General features: G+C 54.1%; 1 protein-coding gene across 1 annotated transcript; it reads left to right on the top strand.

The window, feature by feature from the left end:
• Window positions 1-1,650: 1,650 nt before the first annotated feature.
• TCF25 (TCF25 ribosome quality control complex subunit) lies at window positions 1,651-21,821 on the top strand. The gene is made up of 18 exons (XM_055412892.2): window positions 1,651-1,945; window positions 9,513-9,677; window positions 10,426-10,497; window positions 10,892-11,010; window positions 11,341-11,406; window positions 14,163-14,245; window positions 15,069-15,199; window positions 15,298-15,397; window positions 15,806-15,899; window positions 16,944-17,036; window positions 17,155-17,260; window positions 18,162-18,321; window positions 19,039-19,126; window positions 19,594-19,752; window positions 19,847-19,937; window positions 20,339-20,418; window positions 21,389-21,461; window positions 21,547-21,821. Exons 1-18 carry the CDS (start codon window positions 1,754-1,756, stop codon window positions 21,703-21,705), a joined length of 2,031 nt encoding a protein of 676 aa, XP_055268867.2. The 5' UTR covers window positions 1,651-1,753; the 3' UTR covers window positions 21,706-21,821.
• The last annotated feature ends 3 nt before the right edge of the window (window positions 21,822-21,824 follow it).

The raw sequence follows: 21,824 nt of genomic DNA, 5'->3' as shown, positions 1-21,824 counted from the left end.
AGGGCAGATAATCCTGCAGGTGAGGAAGCAGGCAGGGGACACATGCAGGTCCATGCTCCCAATAAGAAGAGACTTGGGTTCTAATCTTCACAGGGATACCGTGAAATGAAAGCCACCTTGGGACAGCTGGGCTAGGCCAGGAGGGCCCACATGGCTCCAAGGTGAGGTCAGGAGGGAGGGTCTAGGGTTCCCAGTGCTCCTACAGCCTGGCTGCTGTGGGTTCGCTTCCTGCTGAACCCAGGGGAAGCAAGCTGTAGTGTCCACTCAGCAAACCTGCCCCACCTCCGCTCACCTAAGGTACCTCCTGACAGAGGGAGGGTGCTTGCTCTAGAACTGTTCACAACCAAGCTTCCAGCTCAGGCCAGGCCTTTGGGAATATTGGGAGAGACTCAGGTCCAGAGTTGCCTGTTCACGGAGGGCACCCCTCACAGTTCCTGGGCAGTAGACTTAGGGACAGCAGAGCAGGAAGCAGCTTTAGGTGACACCCCCACGTTTCCATCCACAGGTGAGGTGACAAGCCTGCATAAGCTAGTCACATCTGGGACTAGCCTGGCCCTGCACAGTCAGAATTTTCCTGAGGAGGGTGGCCTGGAGATCCCGTCTGTGTGAACTTAAATCTTAGTGGCTGGATTGGGGCCGGGGTGGGGGTTAAGGCAGCAGCCACGTGCCAGCCATGGTGAAGGGGTCCCAGGTCCCAGGGACTAGCATGGCTATCGGACCAGCGGTGCAGGCACTGGCACACACACCTGCCTCCCTTCTGGGTCCTCGCCAGCAGCCTTCCTCATCTGAACTCTGGAACCGCAGACAAGTAGGAAGAAAGACCTACATTCTACGTGGGCCAGTTTCCTTATCTATAATATATCTACATATACCTATCTACCTTCTAGGGAGACGTAAGAACTCAGTAGAGGGATCGGCCTGGTGTCGCAGTCGGAGTCGTCCGACTGACCGTGGCCCTTTGCCCTCCTACGTCAGGGAGGGAGGACCCATTTCCACGCAGATCATCTTGCCCTCGGGTTTTGAGTTCTGCAGGGCAGGGGTTCTCAAATCTGCTTGCACATTCTAGTCCCTTGAAGACTTCACGTCGGTATTTCTAGGGGTGAGTCGTCGATCTTCACTGTAAACCGCCCCCCCACCCCCGCCCCGGGAGGTTATGACACACGGCCAGAGTGGCGAGCCTCCACGTTAGACCACGGATTCCCCCATCCAGACGTGCGGAAGAATCACCGGGGACTTACTAATGACAAGGGCAAATTCCTAGGGTGGACCCTAAGGGTCGGTTTCAGCCTGTCCGGGTAGGGGAGTCCAGAGGACCTATGCAGAGGACCTTCATCTTCAGCATGTCCAGTCCGCGGCTTTGGGAAGCTCCTCAGCTTGGAGGCGCCTATTTTTAAGGACAGAACGGTCTCGCGGGCAGCCTCACCGGCGGCCCTGCCCCAGATGTTGCCTGGCCCCGCCCCCGGCCCGCCCAGCCGACCCGCACTCGGGGCTGGAGGCTCGGAGCCCCACCCCGCCCAGAAGGCCCGGAGACACCGGCCCGTGGAGGCTCCCAAGTCGCGCGAGAACTCTCCCGGAAGTGTCAGAGCCTTTTCTAATACTATCGCCAACAGAGAGGAAGTTCCGCAAGGCAGCAGCGCGCAGACGCGACACGCCAGCCTCGCGCCACCGCGCCTTAAATGCGCAGGCGCGCCGGCCGCTCTCTTTTCTGCTCTTCCTTTTGCCTGTCTCCAGACGTCAGCGGCTGTTGGGTCCTATGTCGCGCCGGGCCCTCCGGAGGCTGAGGGGGGAACAGCGCGGCCAGGAGCCCCTCGGGCCTGGCGCCCTGCAGTTTGTCCTTCATGATGACGATGATGTGGAAGAAGAATGCCCAAAACGGGGTCCAGGTGGCCGGCGCCCCCGGGCCGCAGGGAAGGAGGGAGTCCGAGTCAACAACCGGTTCGAGCTGGTGAGGCGTGGGGCTATCTGGGGTGGGGGCAGCAGGTGGGGGCGGTGTGCGAGGCGGGTCCGTGGCGTCACGGGGCGGGGCGGTGAGGGTCTGGGCTGCAGTGGGGAGGGCGGGGCGAAAGAAGTGGGCGGTGACCTGAGGCCAGGGGGCGGAGATCCGTTGGGTTTGTGCCGCGGTGAGGGGAGGGGCCATAGCGTTCAGGGGCCGGGTAAGTAGCGTCCAGGCAGCCGCGGGGTGGGCAGGGCCTGTCATGGGGGCGGGACCACGGTGTGGTGGGCGGGGCTTCACGCCCGTAGTCTCGGGGCTCCAACTCTGATTTCAGGTTTAAGTATCTCCCCCGCGGTGCTATCGCAGGGCCTTAGCAAATGTTCTAACCACCCGGGACTCTGTGCCTCTCCCTTGCTCGTCGCTTCATCTCCCACAGCAGGTGCCAGGCACCGAGGAATAACGCCACCACCCTGGATTCTCCAAAGCTCTGGCTTAAGACTAATTTTATATTTTTTCTTTTGGCTGCGTGGCTAGTGGTATCTTAGTTCCCTGACCAGGAGTGAACCTGGGCACTTGGCACTGAGAGATTAGAATACTAACCACTGGACTGCCAGGGAAGACCCAACTGGGTCTGTAATTTTGCATGTGCTGGTTCTGGCTCCGCCGACTCCCTTGTGTAGCAGGTAGCATGTCTGCTTCCTGTGCCCAGCACACACCTGCGGCTCCACACTACTGCCGAGCGATTGTAGGAGTAGCAGTTGGTCTGAAGATCTGGGAGAAAACACCTGTTTCTTGGTCTGGCTCCCAACTTCACGGGAAGGTGGTACATTAGGACCCATTCTAAGACAATGGGGAGTGTAGGCCGCCTGTCCCACACAGGAAGTTTGGTTTAGAGGTTGTCCATGTCTCTCTAACGTGAAAGAGCCTCACTCCAGTTTCTCCTGGGGGTGGCATGAAATCTTTCTTCAAAATCTCTGGATTCTCTGTCCACCTCTTCTGAGCCTCCTGCCACCTTTGTTTCTTTTCATTTCTTTCTTTGTATCTTCTTATTGGAAGATTTCCAACATATGCAGAAACAGAGTGTTACAAGTAACCTTTATGTTCCCCCTACCAAGCTTCCCTGACTCCCCACACACAGCCATGTCTGGTTGTTTTACCCCAAGGCTCTCATCACATCATTTATCCCTAAATTTTGCAGTTACTTTTTGACTTGTCCCAAAATTCTCAGGGCTTATTTCCATCCCACTTGTTCACAGTCTGAAATGGGTTTGTGCTGGAGTTGGCCATTTTCATGGATCTTCTGTCAGGGTAATTTCTCCTTATTCTGACATCCTCCAGGTTTAGTCTCTCTTTTTTTTTTTAAAGTCAAACAATAATAAGTTATTTGGAGAACATTCACACATCCCAGGCACTGCTGTGATGCTGTGTGCCTTACTGTCTGCCCAGGTCATGTCCTCATTGTACAAATGAGGTAGTAAGTGACACCCACTGTGTAAATCCAGGCTTGATGACTACAGTTGTACTCTTAACCATGCCCTGGTATTTGTCTCCAAGGCATAGTTAGCATCCCTTCTGAAGAAGAATGGAAAGTAGATGGATGGTAGGCCAGGGTATGTGGGATAAATGGGGGAAAAGGCAGGTTCTTCTCTGTGTGAACAGAGGGAAAGGATGTTTATGTGGAGCCCCATGAACTCAGGTCAGGGGACCAGCAGCTGCACCTGTCTGTGCTGTGTGTGTTCCCTTGTGCTTTCCAGTAGGACACTGATGTGGCCGGCACAGACCTCCATCATGGTCTCTGGATTCACACCTCACCTCCCATCGTCCCCTTTAGATGTTCTGCAGACATCTCAGACTTGGTGTGTCCAAGCTTCAGCTACCTTCTGCCTCCTCCAGCCCTCCCTGACTGTTGAGGGAGCTCTACTCTCCTGTCACTAAGGCCAGCAGCCTGGAAGCACCCATGACCTTTCTCTCTCACACACCACATGCAGAGCCTGGTAAGGCCTGGACAGCTCCAGGTGCAGTGCCTTTGGGGTGGCCATCGCCTCCGCCTGAATCATTCCGCTCATCCTCTTGTCCTCTGCAGCCTGTCTGGACGCAGTAGCCACAGGGATCCTGTCAGGTCCACGTCTGCTGTCACCTCTGCTTCCTTACAGCCCCCAAGGGCCTGGGTCATGTTGCTCATCTGATGTAGCCACAGGCCGGAAACACAGGTCTCCCGCCATCCCCTCTGCCTGGGACATGCTCTGTTCCCCCGTTGCTCACTTCTCAGGCTTCGCTCAGATGTTGCCTTCTGAGTCTTACTCATCCTTCCCAATTTAAAATTACACCTCCCTCCCACTCCCGTCCCCGTTCTTCTGGTCTTTGTCCTTTTCCCATGGAGGTTTATCACAGAGGAAACCAGCCAAGTTACCTCCATGTTCTTTTTATCTTGTGTTGCTTGCCTCCCTCTGCCTTGTGAGAATGGAGACTTCATTGTTTCCCAGTGTGTCCCCACCCCCAGAGTGGTGTCTGCCCCCGTGGGTGTGCAGGGAGGTTCTCTGAGGCCAGCCTGTGAGAGCCTGCACCTAGCTTTGCAGTCAGAAGGACCCAGATTTGCATCATGGCTCCACCTGTCCTTACCTGTGAGAAGTCTGACGGCATTCATAACATATGTGAACATACGTGTCAGCTCCCCTGCTTCCTGCCTTGTGGGGTTGTCACAAGGGGTCAGTGAACTCCATGCCAGGCACATAGCACTCAGCAGATGTTGGTATTAAATGATGTTAACAACCATGAAAGGGTGTAATAGGACTTTAGTGGTTCTCCCACCATCCGTGGGAGTGGGAAGATCTCTAGGGTGTGACTGGGGCTGTCCTCTTTTCTGGCTCTTGGGTGAGTTTCCTTGGCCTTAGATTAGAAATCATCTGTCCCACCTCATGCCGAGTGGTTTTTGAAAATCCATTTTATTGAAATATAATTTATATGATAAACATACCTGTTTTGAGGGTATAGTTTGAATTTTGCAGCATAATGTACTACACAACTGTTAAATAGTGTTGTGAAATAGAACTTATTAGTGTTTTAGGGTCAGGGACCACTTTGACAATCTGATTAAAACTACAGAAACTTTTGAAAACTGTCAAGTTTTACTCTATATCACAGAAAAGTTTTAGCAAGAAGACCATTTTGTTCCAGAGAATTGCATGAGTCTGTCTCTCTGTTTTCATGTACAATGCAGTGACCAGTCTCTGAAAGAAACCTCAGTTATAAAGGAAATTTAACATTTTGTAATTAAATAAAAACAAACTTCTTTCAAAATAAGCATCATTGTTCAGGTTGCTATTGTTTGAATGGAGTAAGAACTTATCATTGTTCAGTGACCGCCGACTTGCCAATATGTGTCATTTTCATCTTTGATGCCCAGTTCCGGAGCAAAACACCTGGCTTCATATTCACAAATGTGTTTAATATCAGGTGGTGTTAGAACCTCTGTAGCTTTTTTCACTGGTCAAGGGCACATTTGGATGAGGATCACCATAGTTTTCTAAGATTCTTCATGTTAATATCATGTCACATCAATTGTTTTATCCTTAAGTCTGTGAGAAAACCTTAGCAGAGATGGCCTCACTGATGCCAGTGTCTACCTACAGTAGATAGTAGATGAGGCTTTGTCCTCCTTGACTACATACTATAGGAGTACTCTGTCAGTATTGCAGAGGTTTAATGTTTTCTCTCTTTAAACGAGAAAAAGAACTAAAATGAAAGGCTTTTTGTTTTTTTCGACCTGCAGGATCTTAGTTCCCTGATCAGTTATCACACCCAGGCCCCTGCGGTGAAAGTACCGAACCCTAACCACTGAACCGCCAGGAATTCCCCAAAAGGCTTATTTTTGTAGAACCAAAAATAATCTCTCAATAAACTAAGCAGGGCATTAATAGAAACAAAAGTAAGGTTTCTACTTGAGCCCTGGCAGAATAACTGGTACTGAAGTAGCCCTCTTGCCCTAAACAACTCTAAGACCAGCAGAATACTGAACTAATTGTGTTCAGACATTAGACAACAAATGTTGCAGGTCTCAGGTCCCCAGGGAGGCTGTCCCAGCAGATCACGGTGCTATCAGTGAGTCAGGGGGTGAGGGGTAGACTAGGTTTGGGGTCTGCAGAGGTGGCTTGAGTTAAGGGAGAGGGAGCTGGAAAAAGGGAGTTCTAGAAGCCTGCTTGGAGTCTTGGGCTCGATATCTGGCTGTTTGGGCATAGAAGAGCCAGTGAAAGAGGGACAACACCAGAGGCTGACTGCCACTTGAGTTCACGGGCTTGGGAAGACATTCAGCTCTGACCAACCAGAGCAGAGAGGCCTCATAGAGAAGCCTGGTGACGAGTAAGAGGCTTCTGAAAGGCCTTGCCGTAGGAGTAGGGCACAGTCACCCTCCAATGAAGAATACCCTATGCCCATCCTAAGATAGCCTAAAAATAAAGTTTGGAGGAATTGTGCTCATCTGCAAGTAAACTTACTGCCTGTCTAAATAAATATCAACGCTCTGTTAAGGAAAATACAAAATCCAGTCACTCGGCAGTGTCACATCATATCAGTGCCAACTGAAAAATTCCAAACACATGAAGAATCAGGAAGATGTGATTTGTAATCAGGAGAAGAAGCATTCAGTAGAAACAAACATGCTGATGACAGATGGTAAAATCATATACAAGCCTAAGACAAGATATAAATATGTTCAAGGATTTAAAGGAAATCATGAACATAATGAGGGAAAAAAAGAGAGAATCTCATTATAGAAGTAGAAACTATAAAAGAGCAAATTCCAGATGGGAAAATATTTATCTGGAGTGAATAACTCAATGGTCTGAGTAGCAGATTAGATAATTGACAAGAAAAGATCATTGCTCTTGAAGTAAGGGCAAAAAAAAACCATCCAACGATCCAGAAAGGGGGAATGTGCTGGGAAAAATTAGTCTCAGTACTTTGTAGAGTAGTATTAGGTTGTTTAATGTCTGTAATTGGAGGAGCAGAAAGGGAGGGGTTCTGCAGAAAAAGCCATCAATGAAATTGTGGTATAAAAAGTCTCAAATTTGACACAGAAGTAAACCCCATAGATTCAAAAAGTTCAACAGACTCCAAGTGGGATACGATTTAGCAACAGTTTAAATCATAATTGCTGAAAACCCACGGTGAAGAAAAGTCATAAAAGACGCTGGAGGTAAGAGACAGGTTGTCTATAGGAAAGCAATTACTGACCCACTCTGGCTCAGAGTGGGTCAGCATCCTTAAAGTACATTCTATGTCCAGTGAAATGTTTATCACAAATGATTGTGAAATAAAGATATTTTCATAAACACAAAAGCTGAGAAAAATCATTGCCATAAGGCCTACACTAAAAGTTAAAGGAAACTTCATTTTGAGGGTAAATGATACCAACTGGTAATGTGGATGTATGTGGTGGAGTGAGGAGTGCTGGATATGGTAAATATTAGGGTAAGTACACAATGTTTTTTAGTGTTAAAATTTCTCTTAAAAGTAATTGGCTGTTTGCCTCTTCTTACTCGTTATTTACCTAATGCGGTTTTGATAGTCTTTTATTTTCTTTTCTGTGAATGTTATCATGAAGTTCTTTGTGCATTGAGCACAAGGACATGGGTTCACTTCCTGTTCTAGGAAGATGCCACGTGCTGAGGGCCATGTAAGCCCGGGCACCACAACTGCAGAAGCTCACTCTCTGTGGAGCCCATTCTCCACAACAAGAGAAGCCCCAGCAATGAGAAGCTCAAGCACCATAAGTAGAGAAAGCCCACATGCACCAGTGAAGAGCCAGCACAGCAAAAAGTAAATAAATTTTTAGAAAAAGAATGAGACGACCCTTAGAAGCCGTACACTGTGGGACTAGACACAAGACACTGGCCTGTGGGTGCAGCGTCCTGGGACAGGCAAAGTCATAGTGGTGAAAAGCCTAGGACTCGGCCACCTGAGTCGTGGCCCATGTTTCTGGAGTCACGGAAGGGCCTTGTCTCTCGACCAGAGTTTGGGTCACACGCCTCCTCCAAAACTTGTCCTGTACATTGATTTCAAGAGTTTTAATAAAAAGTTTCCTACCCCCAACAGAGATCCAGCCCCTCCCGCATCCTCACTATTAGTGTGCTTTGTGCCCTGTCGTACTGTGGATCCCAGAGTGCACACCGGCAGTGGACCAGAGCCTCTGGAAGTTGGCATCCATTTGGGACCTTGAAGCTGATGACCGACCCAGAGGCTTCTGGATGGCGAGTCAGACATGTCAGGGTGCTGGACAGAGGTACCAGGCCAGCACCGGCCAGTGTGGGTAGCAGTGAAGCTGCTGATGTGCAGAGCCCTTGCGTCCTGCATGCACAGTGAGAGATTGTCTTTCCAGGGAAGTTGACTTTGGCATGGAGTTTGTTATTGAAATTTCTCAAAACTTTCTCAGAGCTTCTGAAGGGGCCTCAAAAGTGAGTTTGTTTGAAGGAAGTGAGCAGGACTTAGAACCAGTCCCTGACTTCCCAGAGGTGCAGAATCGACAAAGTGTGTGGGCCATTCCTCCAGGACCCTCACCACAGAGAAGAAACATCACAAGACCTTTCCTATACTTCCTCCCTTTGTGGCGCTGGTGTGGGGAGCAGCCCCCTGCCCCGGCCGCTCCCCGTTTCTAGTCGTTAAAGAAGAGCTGTGAATTTGAGGGACAGGCAGCCATCACACAGCCTCACGCTTTGTCCCTGCCCCATGGGAACCTCTACTGCTGAAGACAGGAAACCAGGGCACCCAGACAGGCGTGTGTCCCTCCCTGAAACCTTCGTGGTAGCCTGGGCCTGCGGGAGCAGGCAGTGCATGGTTGCTGAGGATGTCATCCCAGTTTTGTTCTGAAATCATCTTAGGGCTCTGGGGTTAGAGTGGATTTTATTTTTTAGTTTTTGAGCTTTATGTTTTTCGGATGTTCTGAATCAAATGTGGTTTCATTTCTCTACTTTTGGGCCTTAGCAAAGCAGCGTGGGCCCCTCAGATCTGGCTCATGGAGCCTGGTGGTTGCTGTTGCATGGCTTGCTGGTTTGTTTACTGGCCAGAGGGCCAGAACTTGTCCCATGACTTGTACCCGCCCCTCTCGAGAGCGAGGGTGTGTGTCTTCCGGGACTTACCATCCATCCAGCATTGGGTCCCTGAGGTTTGCGTGCGTGTGGCTTATCCCTGTTCACCACCAACTGAGGTCCCATCCTTAATTCGTGCATGTTGCCCACCTTCTCCCCAGCGCTGGTCTTGTCTGCCGGTGTAGACCGGCTAGCTGGAGTCCAGGCGGGAAAAGGGAGCAGTGAAGCATTAGCTGAGCGAGTATGTTTGCAAACCGTCACTCCGGAGTGGTGCTCGGAGAGGGAGCACTTGTCACTGCTGAGCACAGATGACGTGGCCTCGTGGCACCCTTGCATTCCCTGGGGACCCTGGACTGGTGATGTTCACGGTCCTCCCCTTTCCCACCTCAGTGACCTGACGTGCACCCGCCACCCCAACACGTGTGTGTCTCAGATTCCCCTTTGTAATTGGTGACTAGGACGCAGCCCTAACGCCCTTGCTTCCCCATCTGTGTTTCCAGATAAACATTGAGGACCTTGACGAGGCACCCGGGGTGAACGGGGAGAGGACGGACTGTCTGCTTGTGGACGCTGTGGTGTCAGGGAACAAGAGGAGGGCCCAGAGCGGGCACTCAGAGTCCACCAGGGGTGGCGATGCAGCAGACACAGCGGTCCCCGCAGAGCAGGTACGGCCCACCCTCCACCCCACTGGTGTGCTCTGTGACTTGCCCGGCTGCCTGGATTGCCTTGGGAGCCATGATCAGACTTGCATGGACTCCTCGAGACTAGTAGTGGCCGGGGAAGGGTCACAAGTAGGGGCCCCTAGGCACGTCTCCCTGGCACAGGGCCTGCCTCCCGTTTTCTGGGTGTGTTGTTTGCGACTGGGTGGATGCTCCTTGAAGAAACACATAAACTAGGTTAGGGTTGGACGAGAAGGGGTCCCCCTAGGAGGCCCCTCATCATTCACCTGGTAAGTGCTTACTGCAGGCCCATCTGTGCCCTCCAGGGACCTCTGTTGCAGCTGGGCACCCAACTGGTCTTGGGGTGTTGGGGGGCTTCCTTGAGGACCTTTGCATTGATGGAAGGAGGTGGCCGGGTGAAGGCACAAGAGATCTTGAGGCAGGGGGCCTGCAAGTGGGAGGGGCCTGCTGAACGCGTGGGGAGTGACTGACACGGTGAGGCATGGCAGCAGAGGGCAGGTGGGTTTATGGTCCAGAGCCATGAGTTGTCAGGGACACCTCAGGTGGGGTGAGACCAGAGTCAGGGAGAGCGCTGGAGAGAAGTGGGTGTGCTCCTAGGGGATTCAGAAGGTCGGCTGCTGGATGACAGGCCTGCTGCCATGTTCCCCTCAGCTGACTCCCCCTCCTCAGCTCGTTCTTGGGTTTAAGATGCCCTCATCTCCCTAAATTGAGTGAAATGTGCTTCTTTTGTTAGTCCAATGCAAGTAGCAAACTCCGCAAGAAGAAAAGAAAACAGAAAAATAAGAAAAACGCAGGAGAAACCTCGGTATGTACAGCTGGCAGATTTCCTCTCTGTTCTTTTCTGTTTCTTGAGGTGGTGTTGAAAACAGGCCAGTGTTACTTGATATTTTGTTGACTATTCAGAAGTTGGGGGAAATTAGCGAACTTGTTCACTTAGATCCCAGAGGCTTGGAGCCGTCTGTGCTGTCCATTTTCTGGCAAACATCTGAAGTAGCGCAGACACTGAGTCCCTTCCTGGTCCGTGGTTCTGACTGTCCATCTTACGACACACCTCTCCTTTTTCCTCACTGTACTTGCGGTACCTGGTGTTCGGATTAGACTGTCTTTCAGGAAGGAGACACAATATAACACTTGCTTTTAGTGAGAGTAGATTCGCCATTGATTGCTCTGTGTGGTGTGTGTGTCATTGGGACTCTCAGGAGAATGGTCTGGAAGACATTGACCGCATCCTGGAGAGGATTGAGGATGCCAGTGATGCCAGCCGCCCGGGCCCACCACCCCTGAGCAGCAAGAAGCACGTCCTGTACGTGGAGCACAGGTGCGGCCCTGCCGAGTGAGGAGCTGGGGTGGACGGTGCTGGCCTGTCAGGGCCTTTCTCTAGCTCTGTGTGCCTGGGAATACTCAGAGTACCTGGTCCTGTCCCTACCACCGACTGTGGCCTCCTTCCTTCCTAAGGCAGGGAAGACCCCTCGGTCTCATGCCCAGTGAGTGGTGGCCAGCTTGGCCACGGGCTGTGTGGTTGCAGAGAAGGTCAGCCGGCAGGAGAGCGATTTTCCCTGTTGGGTTCTCATGTGACTTTCTAACATTCCCAGGATTGTTGTCAGAGCACTCATCTTCGTTTTTTTCTCTAAAATTTTCCATTTTCTAGACACTTGAATCCAGACACAGAGCTGAAAAGATATTTTGGTGCCAGAGCCGTTCTTGGGGAGCAGAGGTAAGGCCCCTGCTGTGTTTTGCTGAAGGGAGAAGGGTGGGGCTTTAGAGCCACAGCGACAAGCGGAGTCCCAGGGCCTGAGGGGAGTTAGGGAGAAGTCGTGCGGCCTTGCCAGTGGGAGCCGGGCTCCGTCCCTCACCGCCGCTGCCCACTAGGGTCCTAGTTTTACAAAGCCTTGAAATCTCAGGCAGATGCATTTTTGCTTTGCAGTCGAGAGCAACTCTGACCTGGAGTTCGGGTTCTGATAGAAGTCTGATCTTTGTGAAGTGAGTTCTGTGGCCATGGCCGTGTGTTCAAGGCCATGGGAGCACCCAGAGCACTGCGATCCCAGGCTCCTGTGGGAGGGGCTGTTCAGCCCGGCACTCCCTTGCAGGCCCAGCCCCAACTGAGGGAGTTTTCCCTCGGCCCAGGCTTTATCTTTTCTTTTCCTTTTCTTTTTTTAATTTATTTATTTTAATTGGAGGCTAATTACTTTACAGTATTGTAGTGGTTTTTGCCATACATTGACATGAATCAGCCATGGATGTACATGTGTTCCCCATCCTGAACCCCCGTCCCACCTCCATCCCCATCCCATCCCCCTGGGTCGTCCCAGTGCACCAGCCCTGAGCACCCTAGGCTTTATCTTTTCAAGTGCACGTGTTTCTGATTGTAGGACTCAGTGCTTCTGTAACAAACAGCCGTTTATTACAGCAGCTCCAGGCCAGCTGTCTGCTGTGCATCCTGGGCCTGTGGGTCCTGCTGTCTTTCACGTGCCTGTTTTGCATGGCTGAGTCCTGGGCACTGTATACCAGGGCACGGGTGCTGGGGTGTGTTTGACTGCAGCCCCTGCTGGCACTTGGCATGGGGGTGCCACCCACTGCCCTCTTGAGAGTTGAACCCCTGCCCCCATTCTGGGTGTGGCTTTCTGCTCAGAGCCCTGGCAGGCGTGGGAGGCTTTAAAGCCTGTCGTGATAACAAGATGAAAAATAGTCGTGTGTTGAGTTTTGTTGGTTTGGTTTTTCTTGGCCTTGTTGCTCACCATGAGGGATCTTGGTTCCCCAGCCAGGGATCGAACCCTTGACCCCTGCAGTGGAAACACGGAATCTGAGCCATTGAGTTTCTCATTGTGTTTGCTTTATAATTTTCTTTTATTTTTGGTGTTCAGTTATTCAGGACACAGGGGTCTCTGACTTTGCCTTCATTTTTGGAATATTAAGGAAGAACGTTTTTAACTCAGAATGTTGTCTTTTTCACCAGGGCTCCCCTGGGCTCGACCTTCCACCCTGCTTCCTTGCGTCTTCTGTTTGCCATCTGCCTGGTTGCTCTGTACCACATCTTTACATGTTTGCCTGATCGTATTTCTGTGCAAATTACAGTTGTTAGTATACTAGAATTTAATAGCTCTGCATTTGTGTTTTCAGTGGTAAATTGTACTTTTTATCCCATTTACTCCTTTGAACATTAAGTCCTGTGTACATGCTCCCCTGAGAAGCTGTGGTTTCCCCTGGGCCCCTGGCCCCACGCGTCTCTGGCCATCTCGGGACCTCCAGGTGCCCTGTGCGCCTCACCTTCTCTGCTGCTGGTGTCTGCCCCGCCCCTTGGTGCACCGCCTCCCAGGGCAGCCTCTCCTGCCTGGCAGCCCCCTGCAGGGTTGGACCCTCCCTTGGATTCCTAGATGGGACAGTTCTGAGCATCTGGTTAATTCCTCTTTGTACACCTTACCAGTCACCCAGAACCATCCCACATTTCAGTTTCCTCCAGGTTTTGACCACTGTTTTCTTGAAGAATTGTGTTTTCTCCTATAGTTTTTACTTTTTTTTTTTTTGAGTAAGTGGGATTTTTAAAAATTTATTTGGCCGCATTGGGTCTTAGTTGTGACATGTAGGATCTTCGTTGTGGAATGCTGGATCTTTGGTTGTGGCCCATGGGCTCCAGAGCGGGGAAGCTCAGCAGTTGTGACATGCAGGCTTCGTTGTCCTGCGACATGTGGGATCTTAGTTCCCCAACCAGGGATCAGATGCATCCCCTGCCTCTGAAGGGGAAGGCGGATTCTAAACCAATGGTTTAGGGAAGTCCATTGTTTTTTACTTTGTTGGAAGTAAAGTCCACCAGGGAAGTCCCAGTTTTTTACTTTGTTGGAAGAAGGGGCATACTTTTTCATCCCATTCCTCACACGGTCCAGATTCTTACTCGTTTGTTTTTTCTTCATGAAATAATTCAAATAATCAAAGAATTATACAGAGAAATATAGACGAGTCCACTAGGCCACTGCTGCTTAGTTCAGCCGTAGAGGAGAACACCTTTGCTGTGACCATGGCTGAAGGGAGGGCCGCGCCCCATAAGAGGCTGGGAGAGGGAGCCGGGCCACGGCCCGCTCGTGCTTGTGTGTGTGTGTGTGTGTGTGTGTGTGTGTCTGTGTCTGGATTTCTTTCTCCAGAAGTGTGCTGGTGTTCGGGCACCGATGCCCCATCCCTCTGGGGTTTGTTGATGGACCCTGCTCAGTGGGCTGTTGTCCAGGGAGGCCAGCGCATCTGCAAGTCATTGCAGGCTCCCTCTCTCCTTGTTGTCTTCACATTAGGTTCCACCTTGTGCTGCTTTTTTACCTTTCCTGCTGTTTCACTAGCTTGAGTCTCTTGTTTTTCTTACCTCTACATGTGTGGTTTGGTTGCTCAGATCACAGTCTGCAGTCCCGTCTGGCAGCCTGACAGCTGTTGTCCAGGTAGTTTATATGCTGTCCTTGCCCACCGAAGTAAAGCCCTGTCCATTCTCCCCAGGCCGCGGCAGAGACAGCGCATGTACCCCAAGTGTACATGGCTGACCACCCCGAAGAGCACGTGGCCCCGGTACACCAAACCAGGTGAGGGAGTGGGGCCATTGGGCTCTGCGTGTGCATGTGCTCCTGGGGGCTCCAACGTCTGGGTTCATACCCCACCACCGTCTGTCTTCTCAGCCATGTGGTAATCCGCTTTTCTCCACCTTCTCCCTTTGTGCTGCGGGTCCTGCCCCACAGGAACCTAGCAAGTTCATTCTTAAACTGTGCTGTTCTGTGTTCTGTTGCAAATTCACAAGTGCACAGAATTCAAAGAACAGCAGCAGAGCAGAAAGGTTTGGATGTGGCTCGTGCCCTGCTGGGGGCTTGGCTGTGTGGCATGAAGGCTGGGGGCGCCCTGTGGCCTGGGGTGCCCTTGCGAGACCCCTTGTGCCCCGTGAGGACCTGGTGGGCTCCTCGTCCCCCTTGCCCCTCCCTCCCACGTTCCCAGCAGTGGCCCCTGAGTGCAGGCCGAGGACACATTGCCACGGGATCCTGTTGGGCTGGAGTAGACTCTGTCAGAGACTGTGGCTAAGGGCATCCCCAGACCCTGATGGGTCTCACAAAGGTGCTGAAGGAGATGAAGTTGTCAGGCTTCTCACACCCTCAACTCGGCACCCAGCGTCAGCGTAGGAGCAGAGGATGTCATGAGTTAGCTGTCCCTGTTGCCTCGGGGTTGGCATCTGGATCCTGACTTTAAGCAGACCATGTCCAGGGCTGACCAGGTTGGGTGTGGGTGGGGGTGGACTCTGCATGTCCCCCTATTGTCCACGTTCCTGGGGGGAGAAAGGGTAGAAGGGGCGTTGGAGGTGTGGCCTGAGCCGCAGAGAGTCGGCTCTGGGCATCTTGATGTGGGCAACCCCCACTCCAGGTCTGTCGATGCGACTGTTGGAATCCAGGAAAGGCCACTCGGCCTTCACCTTTGAGCACAGTGAGGAGTACCAGCAGACGCAGCACAAGTTCCTGGCCGCCGTCGAGTCCATGGAGCCCAACAACATTGTGGTGCGTGGGTGCCCTGGTATCATCCTGGGGTCGTCTGGAGGCCCGGGGCCTGCCTGGGTGTCATCTCGTCAGCACGCACTGCCCCCCTCCCCACATAGGTCCTGCTCCAGTCAAGCCCCTACCACGTGGACTCACTCCTACAGCTCAGCGACGCATGCCGCTTTCAGGAGGACCAGGAGACGGCACGCGACCTCGTGGGTAAGGCTGGCCAGCAGCCAGCGCCTGCCTGCATATAGGCGGGGACACTCTGTAAATACAGCGTTATGAATCTAGTGTACACACAGCTGTTCAGCCACACCTGTGCTGATTCTGGGTCATTCCCATGGGGTGTCAAAGGACCTTGACCATCAGCTGTCACCTCCCCTCCCCAGCCCCGGCAACCGCCAGTCCACCCTCTGTCCTGTAAATGGAATCTCGACCCGTGTGTCTCCATCTGGATTCTTTCATTTATCACAGTGTCCTCAGGGTTCACCTGTGTGAGCCGGTTTCCACCCTGGCTCCCAGGAGTTGGCCCCTGGGGGCCCCTGGGTTTCTTGAGGGCTGTGGCCAGGTCACGCCTCCCTTTCGGGTGTGACTGATGCCCGCTGTGTCTCTGTTGGCCGGCAGAACGTGCGCTGTACAGCATGGAGTGTGCCTTCCACCCCTTGTTCAGCCTCACCAGCGGGACCTGCCGGCTGGACTACCGCAGGCCTGAGAACAGGTGAGCCGACTGCCCGGGTGTTTGTGGGCCACACTGTGTTCCCTTGCAGGGGTCACAGGCGTCACAACGTGAGGGCCGGACAGTCTGTGAGGGGCACCACTGGAATCCTAGGGTATCTCACTGTGTTTAAAGCTTGGACGCAGGAGGGCTGGGCCCGAGACAGACAGGACCGGCCGGCCTGGGGTTGACACTTGTGAGCAGTAGGACAGAAACCATCAGCCATTTCAGCACATGGGGCCTGCAGTTGTACTTCCTCTTGTGTCTGGACTCAGGATCCTCTGGAACGCCTGTGGGCAGGCGTGCATGCTAGCGCTGCGAGTGCAGTCATCATGTCCACGTGTGGTGGTTGGTCACACATGCATGTGGGACCCTCTTCCTGCAGATGCCCCTCCCCCGAAGCCCCCGCTCAGCAGCGCAGCCTCCCTCCTGGGCCTCTGCCTCAGGGCCCTGCACACGTGGGCAGGCTCCACAGCCCAGAATCCCTCTCCACCCTCCTGTTGTGTCCCACGTGGGCTGTGTCCCATGTGGGCTGTGTCCCCCCAGCTGGGGACTGTGCTGGGCCCCAGGGCACAGGGCCGCTCCTAAACTTTCTCTCTTGCTTTAGTTGTATGAGCTCTCTCCAGTGAAACTCTTAGTTCTTTGAGATGCTGAAAACACTGACGTTCCTGGCATTAGCAGGCATTAACAGGGCAGTGGTGACAGTTGAAATTTGAGGATAAATGAAGATGGTGATTACAGTTGGAGGTGTTAAGTTTCTTCCCTTAAACAAGAGTTATTTTTAAGAGAAAGTCCAAGAAGATGGAGGTCTCCACTAACACATCAGCTTGGTTTTCTGTCCGTGCTCCCACATGTGACTGCAGACAACAAGCAGAGTCACCTTCTCTGCAGACAGGACCCTGGCAAACGTTGGCGCTGATTAGGCCACACGGGATACGCCAGCGAAGCCCGCGGGCAGAGGGTGGACGCGGTGTCAGACGAGGCGCCGAGCGACGTGCGGTGCAGCCTGCTGCCGCGCTCATTCACGAGGAACTGTCTTGGGTCTAGGAGCTTCTACCTGGCCCTCTACAAGCAGATGAGCTTCTTGGAGAAGCGGGGCTGCCCACGCACGGCGCTGGAGTACTGCAAGCTCATCCTCAGGTAGGGGCTGCCACTGCTCCCCAGTCTGGGGCTGCGGCCCTTGGGCGTCCACGCCGGCCCACTCTGGGTTTTGTCTCCCTCTGCCTGCCCTGCTCACCATGCTGCCTCCCCCTGGAAGCCTGGAGCCGGATGAGGACCCCCTGTGCATGCTGCTGCTGATCGACCACCTGGCCTTACGAGCGCGGAGCTACGAGTACTTGATCCGCCTGTTCGAGGAGTGGGAGGTGGGTGTGCGCACAGGCCAGGCATGTTGGGGCCTCCAGGGAGGCTCTGGGGCAGACCCTAGTGCTCCTGCCTCTCTCTGCCTCGCCACCTGCCTACAGGTGAGTGCAAGCGCAGAGAAGGCCTGGGGGAGGGGACGGCCATTGGACCCCTGGACACATTGGTGCCGGAGGGGTCTGAGACCAAGTGGGCGTGAGGATGCCAGCAATCCCGTTGATGGCCTTCATGGCGGCTACACGTGCAAGTGTGGCTGGGTTAGGTGTGCTAGGTTGCATGTCAGGTATTAGCATCAATTTCACCCGTTTTCCTTTCATTTGCTGCTAGAAACTGTATACTGACAGTGTGCTCCTGTTGGGTGGTGCTGTCTCGGGGGACACCTCCAGTCAGGAGTGGGTAGAAGCAGGAGGTGACAGCCGTTATTGCTCTTTGAACTTCCTCATAACACATGCTGGTGCATGATTGAAGGCTAACTACATGGCGCCTTTTGCACTCTGGGTCTGTGGTGTAGTTGGGTGAGGATCCCCATCTATGGGGTCTAGTTCACACAAGCTCCTGAGGTCACAGGAACACAGCTGAAGGGGCTGCCCCTGAATGGGGTGAGACTGTGGCTTCATCCTCACAGAGCATCATACATCGTGTGTGTTCTGCCATGTGCCCGTGGGCAGGGCGGCAAGGGCCAGGCGTCAGCAGCCGTGGGCAGGGTGGCAAGGTTCCACTGCCCCGATGATCCTTAGCCTTGGGAAGGTGGACATCCGGCCTTTTCTCGCTCACCCGGCCTGCCCCTGTCCCCACGCCCGGGTGCTTTTATTTGTCTTTCTTCAGAGGAAGGGACAGCTTGCCCATGCAAGCCAGGTGCCTGTGAGCATCACCTTGATGCCCCCAAACTTCCCCTTCCCCTTGTAGGCCCATCGGAACCTGTCCCAGCTCCCAAACTTTGCCTTCTCTGTGCCGCTGGCCTATTTCCTGCTGAGCCAGCAGGCAGACCTCTCCGAGCAGGAGGTGAGCTCCGCGAGGGAGGAGGCCTGTGTCCGGATCCAGCAGGCGCTCACCATGTTCCCCGGAGGTGAGTGTGCCCTGCAGCCCCAGGCACGAATGGGTCCCACACCGGCCCAGCTCCCGATGATGCATCTGAAAGTCAACTGTGCTCTCGGAGCATCTGCGGGGCTTAGGGTGTCTTCAGATATTGACAGTTCTAGCAGAACTTGTCATCTGAAGTGTACGCTTCCAGGGAGAGGGCACTAGGCTGAGTGTGACGGGAAGCAGGGTGTCTGTCTTTGTCCTGAGGACCCAGTTCTCACTGGTGAGGAGCTCGGGGTTGGGGTTGCCCTGGGTTCTCTCTGATGACCCGCTGGTTTTCATGGGCCCCTGCAGTCGGGCTGTGTGGATGGGAACAGGGCCTGCCGCCCATCAGGCCCTGGTGGGGTTGCGGTCCTATACTGTGTGTAGTTCCCGAGGCGCTCCCTCCCCGGTGGCGAGCCTGCCTGTGGGTGGCCTGGTTGCTCGGGCCCTCCTGCTCATCTCAATCTGGCTCCATCCACGCGTGGGGGTGCCTACCCGGGTCTGAGGGGAACTGATTCTGCCCCGTTGAGACCCCTGCACAGGGAGGTCACCTGCTTCATGGGAAAGCCCCGTGGGACAGGTGGGCAGCTGTAGTGTTGCCCATTCCAGGGAGAGTGCTGGGGGAGGGTCTCTGATGACAGTGTGCAGTGCACGTGCTCTGGAGTCCTGGGTGAGCCTCCTCAGCCTCAGCCCCTCAGGGTGCCGCCCTGCACCCCCACAGTGCTCATGCCCCTGCTCGAGTACTGCAGTGTGCGCCCCGACGCCACCGTGGCCACGCACCACTTCTTCGGACCCAACGCAGAGATCAGGTACAGACTGGAGGGGCCTGGGGAGTGACCACCCGGGTGTCAACCTGGGACCTCAGTGTGTCTGCTGGGCAAGCATAGTGTTGCTGTAGCTGTGCATTTGGTCCAGAGGCCTATGTTGCCTCCTGCTGCCTTTTAAAATTTCTCATAATAAATGAAGAAAAACCTGTGACAGGAGCCAGGCACCTCAAGGCTGGTCAGCACACCAAGGCGGGTCCTCAGGTCTTTGTCCACAGGTGCACACGTTCTCCGAATGTTTATGTTGTCATTGGGGAACTTGTTCTTAGTAAGGGTGCTCGCTGCACAGAAGGAAATGCCTGGGTGCCCCGCCCTGGGGGCCCCATCCCGGGGCAGCAGCCCCCTCGGGGCAGCCTCCTTCTGCTCCAGGTTGCCAACAGTCCGGGACACCCAGAGCACCAGTGGGCCCGTGAATCCGGTCCATGGAGTCTCACAGTCCCCGCTGCCCACAGCCAGCCACCCGCCCTGAGCCAGCTGGTGAGCCTGTACCTGGGGAGGTCACACTTCCTCTGGAAGGAGCCGGCCACCATGAGCTGGCTGGAGGAGAATGTGCACAGGGTTCTACAGGCGGTGGATGCCGGGGACCCTGCCGTGGAGGCGTGTGAGAGCAGGTGAGCTGGGGCATGGGAGTGGGCAGTGTGGAGGGCCAGCCTGTTTCGCGGGGCTGCGGCCTCCTGCAGCACCACCCTCGTCTCCTGGCCTCAGGCGCAAGGTGCTGTACCAGCGGGCACCCAGGAACATCCACCGGCACGTGGTCCTGTCTGAGATCAAGGAGGCTGTGGCCGCCCTGCCACCGGTAAGGAGCAGGTTGACTGCGGGCTCTGTCCCTCCAGCAGCTCTGCCCCCAGGTCATGGTCCATGCAGAGCCCCCTGAGAGGCAGAGCCGTGCCTGCAGCTTCCGTGATCTTACAGGGTGCAGAGTGGTGACCCAGCAGTTCAGGGCCCACGGCCTATAGCCAGCAGCCCTGACATTTGGGGGCAGTCACAGCACCTGTGAGCGGAGGCCCTGTGATCCCCACACAAGTGCTTGTCCCGGGTTCACCCCAATCCTCAGAGCAGACAGGCTGAGTGTCCTGGTGGAGGAAGCCCCCTTCCCCAGACTTCCCCGACAGGAAATGCAGCCCACTCCCAGCAGAAATATCCGGTCCAGAGTCGAGTCAGTTGAAAGCAGCCCATGCTCTTTGTCCCTTTCTGTAGGATGTGACCACACAGTCTGTGTTGGGCTTCGACCCTCTGCCCCCACTGGACACCATCTACTCCTACGTCAGACCAGAGAGGTACTTCTTACTTTGCTCCTGGGCTCGCACGGCTCCAAAGTTGGTGCTGGGGCTCGGAGGTCTCAGAAAAAAGAGTCAGCCTCTGCAGGCCGTGTGTTTTCACATATCTGTCCACCCAAGGCCATTTCTCTGTCAGGTTCTGGAGCAGGTGGTGGATACAATGGGACGTGGGTATTGAATCCAGGAGTAAACGTAGTCACAACTGGTGTAAGAACCTGGAGGAGACAGCCATGAGCCTGGGGTATGAGGGGCAGCTGGTTTCCCGTAAGAGCTTCAACCCGTGCAGGGCCCCAGGGACAAGCACCCGGCACAGCCAGAGGCCCCAAGGCCCGATTGTCCAGGCTGCTCCAGAATCATGTCACAGACAGGCTTTTTTCCCTTTCCTTATGGCCTTTAGCACTGAGTGAGTTAAGTGCTTCACTTCACGCAGAGCCCACCTCACAGTCCCCAGCCTAGGAGATTCAGACAGACTTTCTCATGTCCAGGGCTCAGGCGGGTATATTTTCTAGAGCCAAGTGTTTTTTTCCTCCGTTGAAGTATAAAACTTAGGTTACATGTTCATAAGAAAATACAGTCCCCAGTTAAAATGTCAGTGGTTTAAGATGGAAATTATTAATGATGAGTATCAGAAGGCTCAAAACCAAGCTGGCATGTGGGGTGTGGACCACACTAAGGACAGTTGGGGGCCATCCTGGCTCCAGGCTTCCAAAAAGTGCAGGTGGCCCCCGAGACGCACTTGCTAGCATCGTCTCTCACTGCACAATTCAGAGGGAAGGACGCTTGGAAACAGCTTTTCTCAAGATGCAGTGGGGCTCAGCTGCAGTGGCCCCACTTTGCACTCTGCTCAACCAGCCTCTTTCCAAAGGGCCAACCCCACTCTGGATCCCCTTCCCCCTTGGGCCCCAGCCTCCACGGGGGCTGCCCTCCCAGCCTACCGGGCCTTCCTGACCATCCCAACTCCCTCCTGCAGGCTCAGCCCTGTCAGCCATGGAAACACCATCGCCCTCTTCTTCCGCTCACTGCTGCCCAACTACACCGTGGAGGTATGTGGCGTCAGCCCACGGAGCGCCAGCCTGAGACCAGCCATTGGGCCTGGAGGCCCGGCTCAGACGAGTCTCGTTTCCACAGGGGGAGCGACCGGAGGACGAGGGGCCCGGGGGTCTGCACCGTGACCAGGGCCTGAACAGACTGATGCTGGCCGTGCGGGACATGATGGCCAACTTCCACTTCCACGACCTGGAGGTGCTGCCCGAGGAGCACCCTGAGGGTGACGGGGAGTGGGACTGAGCCCAGCAGGGCGCACGCCTCAGCACTGCACAGTCACGCTCCGGGTTCTGTTTTGGTCCGATCGGCCAGGTCGCCACCTGCTCTGCTCTTCTATAAACTATGTGGGTTGCACTCTGCTG

Source organism: Moschus berezovskii, chromosome 22 (assembly GCF_049115385.1).
Source record: "Moschus berezovskii isolate FMDL1 chromosome 22, NW_MosBer_1.0, whole genome shotgun sequence".
Lineage (NCBI taxonomy): Eukaryota > Metazoa > Chordata > Mammalia > Artiodactyla > Moschidae > Moschus > Moschus berezovskii.
The sequence above is the reverse complement of the archived record's forward strand: the minus strand, read 5'-3'. Positions and strand labels throughout refer to the sequence as shown.

Coding starts and splice junctions, on each gene's coding strand:
- TCF25 (XM_055412892.2), top strand. CDS start 1,754: ATGTCGCGCCGGGCCCTCCGGAGGCTGAGGGGGGAACAGCGCGGCCAG. Junction 14,246..15,068: donor GCCCCGGTACACCAAACCAG/GTGAGGGAGTGG, acceptor CCCCCACTCCAG/GTCTGTCGATGCGACTGTTG. Junction 17,037..17,154: donor TACTGCAAGCTCATCCTCAG/GTAGGGGCTGCC, acceptor TCCCCCTGGAAG/CCTGGAGCCGGATGAGGACC.